General features: G+C 38.0%; 1 protein-coding gene across 3 annotated transcripts in view; it reads left to right on the forward strand.

Annotated features, from left to right (window-relative positions):
* The window catches only part of LOC149085762 (U3 small nucleolar RNA-associated protein 6 homolog), a 78,968-nt gene extending 65,313 nt beyond the window's left edge, over nucleotides 1-13,655 (forward strand). For all 3 annotated transcript variants that reach the window (XM_089232166.1, XM_089232165.1, XM_089232164.1), the window contains exons 16-22: nucleotides 995-1,072; nucleotides 2,562-2,747; nucleotides 3,785-3,862; nucleotides 5,024-5,130; nucleotides 8,629-8,695; nucleotides 11,734-11,806; nucleotides 13,358-13,655. In XM_089232166.1, coding sequence (XP_089088292.1) covers nucleotides 995-1,072; nucleotides 2,562-2,747; nucleotides 3,785-3,862; nucleotides 5,024-5,130; nucleotides 8,629-8,695; nucleotides 11,734-11,806; nucleotides 13,358-13,536 — 768 coding nt within the window. In that variant the 3' untranslated portion in view covers nucleotides 13,537-13,655. The remainder of the gene's footprint in view (nucleotides 1-994; nucleotides 1,073-2,561; nucleotides 2,748-3,784; nucleotides 3,863-5,023; nucleotides 5,131-8,628; nucleotides 8,696-11,733; nucleotides 11,807-13,357) is intronic.
* Nucleotides 13,656-15,464: the final 1,809 nt, after the last annotated feature.

Consider the following 15,464-nt stretch of genomic DNA (forward strand, 5'->3'; position numbering starts at 1 on the left):
GATTACAATGTTATGTTTAATACATTGTATATGTTACTGCCAAAGCCAGAAATCAGTCAGTCTGCAAATGCGCCAATTTGTTTTTTAAATTGACTCAGCTGATGTCAGAATTTCCTGCTTTGGCCAGCCAGTTCACAAAGGGGCTGGAGATCCCTGGCCAAAGTCTGGACAGAAAAGGCATGATTTATGGGGAGGGGCATCACCATTTAGCATATTTTTTCAAAATAATTATGTCTGCATTAGCTATGGCAACCTTTCATATCATAGTCACAATGTGGTAATTTTTTTCAAAATGTGACAGAAAAACTATACGTAAATAGTTGATAAGGTTTTCGCGGCCATCATTTGATAAAAATTGTTTTTTCGGGTTCGAAGACCATCGTCCGTTTGAGTTGGTTCTCAATGTTTCCCCAACACTAGTGGTTGGCATCATCAGGAGAAATGATAAACTGGATCAAAATCCTGAGACTCCGGAAAACTTGACTTTGATCCAGTTTATCATTTCTCCTGATGATGCCAACCACTAGTGTTGGGGAAACGTTGAGAACCAACTCAAACGGACGACGGTCTTCGAACCCGAAAAAACAATTTTTATCAAACTATACGTATATATTATTATTCAAAAAGTTTTTCTCTTGAATTTCTTTTTTTACCTCGTCCCAGGGAGCTAATTCAATACAGCCATGTATTGAATTAGCTCCCATCAGCTTCCATCAGCAATGGAAAAAAAAAAGATTTGGGGCCTGTTGGACCGTTTTAAATCAGCACGTTAAACATTGGCCAGGGATCTCCAGTCATTTCCTGAACTGGCCGGCCTTAAAAGTTCAAATCATTTCTGTAAATCAACCTTTTGCCAAAACTCTCTGCCAATTCACACTTCAAGCTTTGGCAGTAGCATATATACTTCTTTGGTTATTGGGCTTTATAATTATGTCCTTCTTTGTGTATACTATAAATGTGTATATATAGAATCAAATTATTTTATACTTTGCAGTTTCGATTGGAACTAGTGAACCTTATGCACAGGGCTGCTTCCACAGATTGTCTGGAATATGATTATTACATGGAATGGGTGAGTATACAGTTTTGATTGAAACAAAAATTGCCATTAAAACTTTCTGATAGTTTTTCTATTCAAATTTCTCTCCTTACTATATTTATATTCAATGATAATGATAATTTATTGCTCATTTTGAGTACAAAGTCAATGTCGAAATTTGCAAAATCGTCTCAATCTCGAATGTAACACTGCTGCTGCTCGCATTGCTTTTATCCTGGAATATATGTATTGCCAAAGCAAATGTGACTACTGAAACAGATGGCATTCTTTACAAATAACTTAACACCAAAGACTAAAACTTCAGCATAGCGAAAGCATGTAGTAGTTCAGGTTGGATAGATATTTGCTTAATGTACCAAAATATTTTTTGTTGTTAAAGAAAAAACCACTCAGTCCTTTCTAGGTTATTTTGATTTTGAGACTATTAGTAGTTCTTCCACTTGAGGAAAAAAGATGTTCGCACAAAATAAAAGCTGTAACAAAAATTGTCCTACTTGGACTCCTAATTGGTCTCAGTATTGGTTTTCAACCAGGAGGCCTGATATAGCCTCCTTGAAGTACTGGAATATCCGGGGGAAGCAGATGAAAATCTGGTGAAAGGCAAACCATCGCAGGTGAATAAGGAGGTGGGACCACAGAGAACTGTGAAAAACAACATAGATGTGAAGCATTAAAATGAAATATGGTGAGGAAAAGGTTTGATAGCTTATAGACTCCAGAACTACCCATCCCATGAGAGGGAGGCTGATGGGTATCTAGCCCAGAGATGAGGGGTATCCATAGGATATGAGGGTAAAGAAGAAAAATGGTAAACTAGATGTGGCAAATCCTGCCAATATAGAATGGTAGGATGAGATGGACAGAGCACTGAATCCAGTAAAAGCGTTTAACGATTCAAAAAAAGTGTGCCACTCCTTTAATTTACTCCAGTCTGTCTTTTTGTATAACACAGATTATAGACAGTCAGGAGACCCCCAGGGGTAGGGAGGAGGTTATGGGGACTTATATGTCTTATTTATAAAGATACTGTGGGCTATAAATTTATCGGAAACAAATCTTATATGTACAGCGAATCTTGCTCTTGGGGGTGGGGAGGGGGTTGCTGGTCAAAACAAAGAGGGGGGCCCACAAGAAAAAATAGATACTTTACTAGAAATTACAGTGTACTCTGTGGCCGCATAGTTTGCAGGAATCAAGATCCGGCCCTGATGATATTGCTAATTTTCTGCTGGAACACTTTTCTCTGGCTGGACTGAACACTTTGGCAGGTCACATTTGGTCTGCAGACTGGAGGTTATGCACCCCTACTCTATAATGATATCACCTATGTAGCGATAATACTCTCTGGTCTTGGCACACTTTTCATAATGTTACTACATTCCATCTATAATTGTAACTCTTTTATAACATGTTTTTCTGATGTTTCCTTAAGTATTATTATATATTCGTTTCAACTGTATATGTAATGACTGGTAGTTTTTTGTTGAATTTCAACTTTCAGATTAAGTTGCTTGTGTTGTGCAACGAAGATGAGAAAGCCTTGGATGTCTCCCTGACAGCCACAAGGAAATGGCCGAGGAAAGTCTCGTTATGGCTTGCATGCATATCTCTCCATATAGAGAACAAGAAAGACAGTCAAGAGATATCTTCCCTGTTCAATGAAGCATTGGCTGCCATCAACGAGAAAGTGAGTCAAATTTGTGTTTACATTAACCGTTTATTTAATATAAGGGTAATTCAAAATTTCTATGAAAGGGTAGCATGATCACTTTCTGATCATTACAGCTTGATGCACATATGCACATATGCTACTACTACAAGTAAATCACACATGCACTTTGTAAACATTCCTCTAAAGAACTTCTGAACGAATTGGTACATGTCAAAATCTGCATGTATGTTTTCTGTACCTAACATGAAGTTTGTTTCTGAGGAACATCTGCTATGTGTGTTTGAGAAATGTCAGAATTCAGAAATAAGATACTCAACAGGTTATTTTGCATATTATATTATGCATGAAATGTTTTAAATGTTAACTGTGTGTGTGGATTTATCACATTCACCTGAGTATATTACAGTAAATGTGACAAATCAGTAACTGTGCATAACTGCCAAACATCTTGGAAAGTTTGATAAATTTATCACTTTTACTAGCAATTATGCGTAATTCTCAAGTGTCATTGGTGAATTCAATAAATTCTTCAAAAAATATCACTTTTACCAGTGGATACGCATGATACCTCAGTGCAGGGGGTTCTCAAACTTTTTCCACCAGCAGTGCTACTTATCCTAATCAACGCATATCCGCAGCTCTCCTGGGTAGTTTAACTAAGAATATCTTCTCAAAAAAACCTTTGTCAGGTCGTTGTTCTGTGGTGGCGCTGATGAAGGTTGGCAGTGCACACAGTTTGAGAAACCATGCCCAAGCTTAATTCTGTAAATTTGATAAATGTGAAAAAAAAATCCAAACTGACTCTAAAAGCTTATTAAATATAGCTGCACTCCATTGTAACAAACTCAGAATATATACATATGATCATACTGCGGTAAAATGTAAAAATATAATTTAAAAATTTTCCAATTTTTAATCGGAATCTTCCCCCTTTATGTGAAAATTTGAATTTGTAACTGTCAAGTTATATCCTTACTTTGTAGATCGATGAGGCTTACTTCTTTCATGGTGAATTGGATATTGACTTTTTTTCTCATAAAATTTTCTTTTAGGAATCATACCCTTTATGGCAGCTCGGCGTTCAATGGGTATCTTTATGCAAACCTGGAAAGCTCTTAGAATTCTTGGAGGTATGATTTTCTTTCAAATTTTGATGTAAGCAATAAACTTGAATCTATATAATCACAATCACTGAGAAATTGTATGTTGTCCGCAGACTTAAGTTTAAGAACACTTGGAAAATTCTTAGCACCAACACAATTTTTTTTTAGTTTACCTGGCCTGGCATCTGTCAAACCCTGGTGGTTATTGCTGCATGAGAAATGGCCAGAGGGGTATTTACGGGGAGAGGGTGGGTTGAGCTGGCTATAGCCCAGGGAGGGTAACTTGGCGGGTGGGGGGGGGAGGCAGCAAATGTAAGGAATGACTGGTCAAGAAAATTAGAGTAGAATGGGAGAAGGGCAGCAATATTTGTATAGCTCACAAGTGGCAAAACCTGCTAGCATAATTTTTTCCAACCACCTTGTTGGGCAAGTTGCCTGTTGAGGCTACCGATTGTGTATTTGTATTTTGTGAGTGACCAAAAAATCCTCTAGAGCAGTGAGCAACCAAAAAAATGACTGAGGGTGTGCAAGCATGTGAGCAGCCAGAAAAATTATCTAAAAGGTGTGAAAACATGTAAGACCATGTCAGTGGACAACCAAAAGAGTGACATAGAAAGTTTGAAACAATTTGCATGACCAAAAGATTGGCTTAGAAAAAGAGACCAGTTCTCTCAGTGATGACAAAAATAGTGTGCAAGCTTGTGAGTGACCTAGAAAGCATGCAAGCATGTCAGTGAACAACATAGTAGGGAAGCATACAAGTGACAAAAAAAAAAAGAGACCAGATCAGTGAGCAATGGGAAGAATGACCTAGAAGAGTATGTAACTATTTTCACGACCAAAAACTTGATCAAGAGAGAGAGAGAGAGAGAGGTAGAAAGACTAGTTCAGTAAGTGACCAAGAGAGTGAAAGCATGTGAGTGAACAAAAGAGTGTGCAAGCATGTGCACATCCAAAAAAGAATGATTTAGAGACAAAGTCTTATATACAGGGTGGAGGACTATAGCTCCGAGGGGCCACAGGTGGCAAAACCATAAACGTTCCTCTGGGAATAGCATCAGTTTTTGGTTGGATTGATAGAAAGTGAAAATGAATACTTGTACAAACTCAGTGTATATAAGCTTGGTTGTTTTTTTTTTAAATTTTCGTGATGTATTCAAACTAAAAAGTTTTTTTTTGAAACATTAGAGAGGCATCCGAGGCTGTAAAGAAGTGAGTCTACCTCTGAAGGAACTGTATCTTGAGGCATGTGCTCTTCAAGGAGATATTGAAACTGTCAGGAATCTGTATAAAAGGTTATTTAAGCTTTATTTGTCACCTGTGTAGCATGTTTTTAAGATTAGTTATAGGAGTTATTTTAATTTATGGAAAATCTGTTTCAAAGCTTATGCATCTTCTATCATAAGATTTTTGAAACACTTCAACTATGTCTTTAAGCCCTGGGCTCAGATAAAAATAGGTACTTATGTCTAGACCAGGTGCACACAACATTTTTAGTCCACAGGCCAGATATACAGCATTTATGATGCATCACAGGCCAAAAATTGGGATACAAAGGGAAAAATATGACCCATACTTTATGAAACATTCCCAAATTTTGACTAACCTGACTTTTTTTCATAAAACTTCATGTTTATTCCCATATTTTTGGGGAAGCTCACTTGAATTTTTATGCTTTTTATGGGGATGAAGTTCGTAAAGGAAATTCACATTCCTCTGTTAGGAATCGAACCACCTACCTCTTACTGTCCAGGTGAGTGCTCTACCATTAAGCTATAGAAAACTGATATTTTCTTTTCTTAGAGCATATGTATGAACGCTGAATGGGACTGCACATTGACAGCCTCCTGGTTCAGCTAATACCTCTTACGACATTAGCCCCCTGATAGCTACATATAGAGATAAATTATATCACTCTCCACTGTTCATATGAAGTACGAAAGCCTGGATAACTAAGCAGAGATGAAGTTTAGAAATAAAATTCACATTCCTCTGGGAGAAATTGAACCATCAACCTTTCATGTCTTCCTATACAACCTCTAAGGAAAGAAAATATCTGTCCTCTGTATCTTAATTGTAAACCTATTAAGCTACAGAGCCCAGGCAGTGAGAGGTTGATGGTTCAATTTCCCTCAGAGAGGAATGTGAATTTTATTTCCGAACTTCATCTTCATCTCCGCTTGTTTAATCAGGCAACAACAGAGAGTGACAGAGTTTCTCTCTATATGTCGCTATCTGGAGACTAACATCGTAAGAGAACTAATAGCTGAACTCTCTAAGAGGCTGTCTATGTGCAGCCCTATTCAGCATTCATATGCTCTAAGGAAATATCTGTCCTCTGTAACTCAATGTTAGAGCACTCACCCAGACAGTGAGAAGTTGGTTTGATTCCCCACAGAAAAATGCCGATTTTCTCTCCAAACTTCTTCATCTCCGCTTGGTTATCCAGGCTTTCGTATTTTGTATGAAAAGTTGAGAATGGCATCGCATTTCTCTCTAAATCATACTTAACATGCTTCAATCTCATGCACAACTTGTTTTAAAAAATAAGAGTGATGCACCTCAAACACATTCTTTAGGAAGACAGTGATACTATATGACAATATTTATACACTAGTAGCTGATACCCGACGACGTTGCCCGCCCTGTAAAATATTTATATATGTATAGCTTATTAATTATTTCTTAATCAAAAAAATTCTGCATAAAGTAAGAAAAAATTACTTTTATTTTTAAATATTTTAATTAAAAACTTCAGGCAATCGCTTGTGGATACACAATATTTTTTGTTTTTCCATCTGGTGTGTAGATGTAAACATTTTTGGGATTAACAGACGACGTAAAGCTGTCCATGTGAAAAACAGGGCTCAAGTAGGTTGATACCTGCCACTGCAAATGACTGGTCTTGTGCTTTGTTGATTGTCATGGCAAAAGCTAAATGAATCGGGAACTGCAATCGCTTGAAAGTGAATGGCATTTCTTCAGTGATAACTGGGATACATCGAATGAAGACTGGGAGGATTGGAAAAGTGACAAACCATTATAAAAGAATAAACTGTTATAATGGCAGCATTAAAGACGTGACAAACATTGTAAAGGCATATACACGTTTGAAACGCATTGTTTGGAACCACTGTAATCAAAGTAAACGTTCCGAAAATGATTGTTGAGACCCTAAAACCCATTGTTGCCCAACAGTTTTTCGCCCATTTCAGGCATTTACCCAGCTCTGACAAACTTTTAAAGTAGCCTACGATTCAATCCCGGTTCTGTTTGGTATATATGGGGGGGGGGGGGGAGAGGAAAGGAAGAGCCCCCCCCCCCCTTATAATCTCCCCAAAATTTTGCTTTTGGTGAAAATCCGTGTTTGGAACTTGCGATTGTGCAATCAATGGTAATTGGTTAAAAATGTGATTTTCTAAAAGATTCCAAATTTTGAGTTGACTATTAATTTGAAAAAAACTTCTGGTTGCCACAGTGATCACATAGACCTACAACACAAATATGCGTACATTGAACTTCAACACGCATTACCAGTTTGGAGAATAGATGCAGGACCGCAACCGGGAGGGGCAGGTGGACCTAGTGTCCTGGACTCTGGACTGGGAGGGGGGGCACCAGATTTCCCCCCCCCCCCTTCATAACTGCTTCTTCTACGTTACATGGGTGTGCCAAAATGTGTACTTGCCCCGTTTGAGAAAGTATTTAGTGGTGGCGCTAGATAGATGGCACCACCTACTGAACACAAAACACACCAAATGCTGGGGGCACACACATAAGCACACTTAAGTTTCTCCAACACAAATCTGACATAGTCCCGTATTCAGGTGTTAAAATATTTGGCAGTTAAATGGCCACAGATCAGAATGGTGGACCATCAGGGAAGGAAAATAAAATCATTTTACCAGGATAACCAAAGTATAAATAGGGAATGAGAGGATAAATGTCTGAGAGAGAGGAGGGAGAGAATCTGATTTGCTTTAAATTTGATCAGAAGATATTGAAAATGCTAAGATATTTTTAACAAAATGTAAAACCAATCAGAAGGGAATTTATACATTGATTAATAGTAAATATATAAATGTGTGCCTTCAACTGTTAATTAAAGTGGATCCTGCTTATAAAGTTTTTCAAAAACCATCATAAAAAATGTTGCAAATAGGAAAACACTTTAAACAGGAAATCACAATGAGAATTACTTATTGTTAGGACCATGAAAATAAGTTGTACTAAGTGGAAAATGGAAAAACATTCTAAATGGGAGAAACATTATAAGAGTGGGATCAGCTGTATATTTGTTTTAGATTTATTACATGTGCGGAATTCCATACATAAAATTCTCAATTGTAATGAGCTTCTTTGCAAGTTATGAAACAAGCTACTAGTAGACAATGAAAGTAAATGAACCTTTTTGGATAGAACATGATTTTAGAAATGAATTACTTAATTCACAGATACCTCCTTCTCTTACGCAGAACATGACCCACCGCTCAGTCTCTACCAAGAAATATATAAGCAGGTGATCAAAGACCTGGAGCATACTGGAAGAAAATTCATAGAGATATCAGTGAATTATGGGGGAGGGGGGCATAATTTTTTTCAAGATAAATTTTTTTTGAGAGGGACCTACTTTCACTCATAAAGGACCCAGATTTTTCAAATAACCTGGGTCCCGGGACCCAGGTAAATTAGAGGAGCATTTATTCAAAATATGGTTTTTTTTTGTCATGTTTTTCTGATTTCATATGATCAAATAGATTTAAACTAACTTGTTTCAATAAATTATTTCTCAGACTTGCCCATGTGCCACCTCTATCTGTTGGGTTGTATAAGAAAATGATTCAGATTGAGAAAGCTCAGGTATGTGTGTGTTTTGGTATGTCATGATAATTATTTGTTTTTTCATGTATTACATCCAGATCTCAACTTCTTTACCAACCAAATATTACAGAACATCAGATACAGTAAAAGTCTGTTAACCGCTGAATGAATGAATGCCAGGATCTCTGCCACCGGACTTATCCTGTTGCAGAGATCTCTTCCAGCCCAGCTTCGTGGCAGAGTCTGGAACAAAGTGAGTGCACCTAACAGTCTGAGCATGTAGCTAGTGTTGTGTATGATATTTCAGTGCTGCCATCTATACTTCAAATTGTGAGGAAAGTGTAATGATTGAATGTTTGTTATGTTGTAGGCCTGTTGCTCTCTGTGGCGAGACTTTTTAACGGGGAGATCGGCTCGCATTCGCGCCTTGAAGTTGGGAACCACAGAAAACCAACTTCAGCCGACCACCACTGTGGGGCAGGTGGGGTTCGAACCCGGATCCCCGCGATGCGAGTCCGTCACTATGACCACTCGACCACCACAGTGGCTCTGTTAACTGCTGTGGTGGTTGAATGGTCATAGTGACAGACTCACATCTCAAGGTCCTGGGCTCGAACCCCACCTTTGCCACAGTGGTGGTCAGCTGAAGTTGGTTTTCGGTCGTTCTCTACCAACTTCGAGGCATGAATGTGTTAAAAAGTCTCGCCACAGAGAGCAACAGGCTTGCAAATGGTATAAATATTCAATCATTACACTTCACTCACTTCACTTCTGAAATATAGTTTGCAGCGCTGAAAAATCAGGCACAACATTAGGTACGCACTCACTGTTAGGTACACACACTTACGCTTTCGACACAATTCACTAGGCAGTAAATTGCCCATGGCGATAGACCTGAGTTGTGTTCGGCGTGAAAGAAAGTAAAAGTCTGTTATAACGAAGGATTTTCAAGTGATCGTGAAAGAGCTAATGTTAAAGATACAAAAAATATTCAGTTGTCATGACTTGAAAGTTGGAAAGCATTTGCTATAAGGTAAAAAAATTCTTGATAATGCGTTTTTACATTTTTTTCCTAAAATTAAACAAAGAATGGCACTTATCATCACACATGCTCTTCATAAACATTACTCTGAGGTACCGCAATCACTACCCTGCCAGGGCTTATTTGACTGGAACTTATAGTTTAATCCCTTAAGTGCTGATGAAATCTTACACAGTTTGCTCCCCAGTGCCATCATTTTTTGCTCATGGGCATACTGACACTGTGCATTTTAGAGAAAAGTAGTGGCATAGTTTGAAATTTTTAAAAAATGTTTAATACTGCACTAAGGAAAAATCACAAAATAAAAAACTTGAACTGCAGGAACATAATAAGAAATGAAAAAAAAAATAGTAATTAGCAATTGTGTAGTAGATTTTAAAATAAGGTTTTACTTGTAAAACCAACATCACACTTAGCACATTGATACAGAGATAATAGTTATCTGACTCTCTCTCTCTCTCTCTGACATATTGTCAATCAACTGCTTCAACAAGGGGGGCACCAGTATCGATTGGTAAGGGGCAATTCTAGGTTGTGGTGTCGCAAGGAATTTTTCTCTAATAGGGTTGTTAATAAATGGAATAGCTTACCTCCGGAGGTAGTAAATTCTAACACAATTGACCCGTACAAAAACAAATACGATAAATATATTGGGATAAATTGAGAAGCTGTCCATACTATGGTTGAGACAACCATAATTTTTTTACAGGCAGTATATTTATATTTTAACAATTATTGGTTTTTATTGCTCCTATTGGGTTGTTGTATTTTTGATATAGTATATCCGACATCCATATTTTTATGGGTATCTTTTTTCAGCCACCTCAGTGAGCATTTTGTCTGTTATAACCTTGGTATTTGTATATTTGTTTTGGAAAAAAAAATTGGAAAACATATTCATACACACAAGGCAACATGAAAATGCAGCAGAGGAATAACAAAATAAACAAAAAACAGGACATACTGAAACACACTCTAAGGGAGGTATTCACCGACATGGTTAAAACTATAGTCACGTTTTTTTGATAGGAGATCGACACAGATTAGTTAAAACCTGCTTTTAACCAATCTGTGTCAATCTCCCATCCAAAATATGTGATTATAGTTTGAACCATGCCTTTGAATACCATCGTAAGTGGCAATTACAGATATGTACTGCCACCCTCCCAGTAAGATCTTGCTCCCCTATTCTAAGACATGGGCATGTGTCTCTAGGACCTTAAATATGATTTTTGCCCCCCCCCCCCACAACTTTAAAATTTTAAAATTCTATAAAATTTTATAACTGTGGTCTTTGATCAAACCCAAAACTCTCACCCATGGCAATTCCCTCTCCACCCCCTCTCTAGTTCCAGCCTTGTGTCTCTTAAGCAATCCCCTGTTTGAGTTCAATTTATTGTATTCCAAAGTAGTGGGCGTAGTTATACTGCTAGCAACAAATTACATATAAATATGCCTAGGGCAGTTAACTCATAGACTCTGCAAGGTGTATATGTACACTTGAGGCAGTTAAGGGATTAAATTTGTTCCCAACCAGCTGAACAAATGTTACGGAAAAAACTTTCCGATCAGTAGAAAAATTTTAATGAGTTCATACGGCCATAACATTGAGCAATGATATAATAGTTGAGAATTTTAATTGTTCAGTCACTCCACCAGATTAGGGGTGGCTAACTTCGCACTATTCATGGGCCAACATAATGGTCAGCTGCAGCGTCGCGGGCTGTGGCAGTAAAATTACCCAGAAAACTCACAGATTTGCATCCGCCATAAGTAACATGATAAGTTTGGTAACATGGTAATATATAACTTTTTGATACACATTTTCAGAAGTCTAAATATTTTGATGAGGAGAATGGCATTAATGTATGACTTCGTTCTATCCTTTGACCATATTTTTGATATTAATTTTTGATCATCGAATACTTTGTTTCAGCCTAATGCTTATTATGACCTTTATTTTTGTGTTTATTGAAAGTGTAATTTCTCAGTAATAAAAATTCGTTCAAAAGGGTAATTTGATTGTCATCCTCAGCTCAAACAGAATATTGAGTGTCTACGAAAGTGTTATGAGGAAGCAATTCGAGATTATGGAGCTAGCGATGTTGGTATGTTCTTTTCAAAAATATTTTTGAAATGTTTATGCATGATTCAATCGCACTTATACATATATGCACTTCCTTGAGGGACTCCACTTGTGAGTGAAGTCCCTCAAGGGAAGTGTATGTATTCATCAAGCCAATAGGGATAGTTGAGAATCTGAGCAATGAAGCTAATGAATGGTGCATGACTAAGTGTTTATACATGCATGGTAATTTATTTTGGTTTTGAACAACCTGTGCTGCATTTACAAGTTGAATGGTATATGATTCCTGATGCAACTACAATCATCGATTTGGGAATTCTCATTGATGAACGGCTCAGGTTTCCTGGACAATGTTTGGCTGTGGTAAAAAAAGCAAATAGAACGCTTGGTTTCATTCTTAAAAAGGCCTCATTTTCCTGCTTTTTCTGGGCTTGGTTTCTCCTAGACTGGAGTATGCCATAAGGTTTTGGAAGCCATACAAACAGCGGGAAATAGACTTGGTTGGGGGGGGGGGTGGTGCAGAGAAAATCTGCACACGCTCTTGTTGGTACACTGGGCTTGAGCTGTGAAGAGAGATTTGATTTTCTTAAATATGTATAAATAGAAACAGCACAGGTGGCGGGAAGGATATTATTGAAGGGAGGATATAATCGATCGAAATGTTTAACATTTTCAACAGGATGGGTAGAATGGACTATGAGGTATTTATACATCATCAATCGACACTGCTCTTCGACAAGGGGACACCATTATCTCATTTGGTAAGGAACAATTCTGGGTTGCAGTGTCGCAGGGAGTTTTTCTCTAATGCGGTTGTTAATAAATGGAATAGCTTACATCCGGGGGGTTGTGAATTCTAACGCAATTGATATGTTTAAAAAGAAGTACAATAGACATAGTGGAATAAATCAAGAAACTATCCATGCTCAGATAAGACAACAATAATTTCTTTTTCGGCAGTTTACTATATTTAATCATTTATTTTTTTGTGATGCTTACTATTATTTTGGGTTTATTGCATTTCAGGTATACAGTAAAACCCCTCTTAATGGTCAACCCTCAGTATGCCCTTCCCCCCACAAGGGTGGGGCTGACAGGGTCCAGGACAATTGCTATCTTTTTTTCATGCTATAAATTCACTATAGAAGGTCCTGTGAAAATCTGGTTTTGGGAGCCCGGCTAAAGATTTAGGCCTAGGGGGCCCTGCTGTAGGATGTGGGACGCCATCTCCCTCAGATGCAGTCACCCTTCATTTACAGCAATAATTTCCCTGTATATAATAAAAGTATGGATTTTTAACCTTGGATTAATGGTCACCCTCCCCTTTTTTTGCAGACAAATTTTTTGTCTGCCGGTGTCCACAAAAGTGAGGTTTACTGTATTTGGCATTCATATTTTCTTTGAGAATTTTGCCTGTTATGGCCCTTGTATTTATGCTCGATTATTATTAGTTAGTTTTTTTTTCTTTGGTTGAAGGCAAAGGCAATAATGGTTGCAATTAAAGTAATACATGAACATGACCAATAATACTGCACATTAACACACACTAAATTTTTTCCATAATTTTTAATAGATCTGTGGTGTGATTTCATAAAATTGGAAATGGAGCATCCTGACGGCAATCCTCAGTTATATAACATGTTATACTGGCGGGCAATCAAATGCTTGGATTCTAAGTATACAGATGAGTTTGTAACTCGATCTACATTGTATTCCACTGGTAAAGGACTGACGAGCAAGGACCTGGAATGATCCCTATTCATCACACCATCTTTTAAAAATGTGACCTCTTTTCATTATTATTATTATCTGCTGTTGTTGTTTAGATGTTAATGTTTTATGGTTCAATAAATGTAATTTTTTCATTACAATTTGTTACTTCTGACCGCTGTTTTGTTTTGTTTCCTTCCCTTTCAAATACAGGCAGATTCTTTTGATAGCCCCCCTCCCGAATTATGGTTGTACAGATATAATGACTTGAAAGTTTTTAATATGCTTATCTTAAAAAAATTTCCAAAATGGGACCTTTCTTTCTTTCAAACCGAGCACAACTCAGGTCTATCACCTATCTATGGGCGATTTACTACCTACTGAGTTGTGCCAGAGGTGTAACTGTGTGTGTACCTAACAGTCTGAGTGCATATGTAGTGTTGTGTTTGAATTTTCAGTGCTGCCTCCAAAATGGGACCTTTTTTTTTCTTTTTTTCTCAAACTGAGCACAACTCAGGTCTATCACCATAGGCAATTTACTACCCAGTGAGTTGTGCCGGAAATGTAAGTGTGTGTACCTAACAGTCTGAGTGCGTATCTAGTGTTGTGTATGATTTTTCAGTGCTGCCATCTATATCTCAGAAGTGAAGTGAGTGATGTGTAGTGACTGAATATTCGTACTGTTTGTAGGGCTTGCTCTCTGTGGCGAGACTTTTTAACGGGGAGATCGGCTCGCATTTGCGCCTCGAAGTTGGGAACCACAGAAAACCAACTTCAACCGACCACCACAGCGGCCCAAAATGGGACCAAATGGGACTTTTCTCAAAATGAAACTGATGGCCTTTGAAAACCAAACCCAACCTCAACATACTGTACAGTTGAGTTCCTTCAAAGTTTGAGTTTCCGGATAATCCGAGAATACAATTTTTGAATTTCCTTCTTGAGACCCTCTTTCTCAATATTTGCTCCCCGTCCCCCTATGAACTAGGTAGTACATACGTATTGTACAGTAATTTTCAGTTTGAAAGGGACTACACAGCCCCCAGCTCTGCAATGGGCAACTAGTATAATAAAATATTAGACTCCCTTGAATGGACTTACACCATTTTAACTTTCGTGGGGTTGCTGAGGAAGAGGGGCAAATTTGGTCGTTTCCTTCGTAGTGGTTGGCAATGGTATTGTCCCCCAATTGCTTACATAAAATTATTGGAAAAGCAGTTGGAAGTTCTCAATCTCAGCCTCGTTCCCCATCAATCCATCCCCGAACTCCTCAATCATCTTCGCACCTTCTTTTTTAATTCATTTTTTTGAAACACATCGTATGCAGGGATGGGAACTCTGAGCCGCACTGCGCCAAAATTAACATCTTGCGCCATCCTGCTCCAATAGTGTATTTTCGTATTTTTCTGCGCTAAATAGCCAATTTTGCTTCAGCATGCCCGGAATTTCGGAAGGACGCCAAAAATTTTTTGTTCCTGCTTGCCGCGAAACTATTCTTTCCGAGAAGAGCGTGTATTCCTCTGTACTTAAACTATCGGCCCCTCATCGAGCTTTCCATCGCGAAATCCCGATAATATTCGTGAAACAGAAGATGGTTTGCAGTGGTCTTTCAGCTTTAACGCGCAAATGCGAGTCGGTTTCCGTTTTCAAAAAAAAGAAGAAAAAAGTAAATAAAAATAATATTTTTATTTATTATTCTGAAGATATTTAATAAAATTTCCAGACACACCCATCCTCCAGGAACGCTTCGATATCTCAATGAGATGGGAAGCGGGGTGTGTTTGGTTGTCAAAGTCTTTCGAGATTCAGCCTGTGCATATTTCAGTGGAGAAATTGCCTGGCGCAAAATTAAATGCGCTGCGGGTCACTTAAGTCACGTTGAAATGTGCCGTGGACCTCTTGAGTGATGTAGAACTTCACAGCGAGCAGATTAATTTGTATGGAGCTGTGCCACACGTCACTTGAGTGAT

The sequence above is a fragment of the Pholcus phalangioides genome, unplaced genomic scaffold (genome assembly GCF_987345545.1).
Source record: "Pholcus phalangioides strain wild (caught in Gottingen) unplaced genomic scaffold, Ppha-v1.0 ptg000005l_1, whole genome shotgun sequence".
Taxonomy (NCBI): domain Eukaryota; kingdom Metazoa; phylum Arthropoda; class Arachnida; order Araneae; family Pholcidae; genus Pholcus; species Pholcus phalangioides.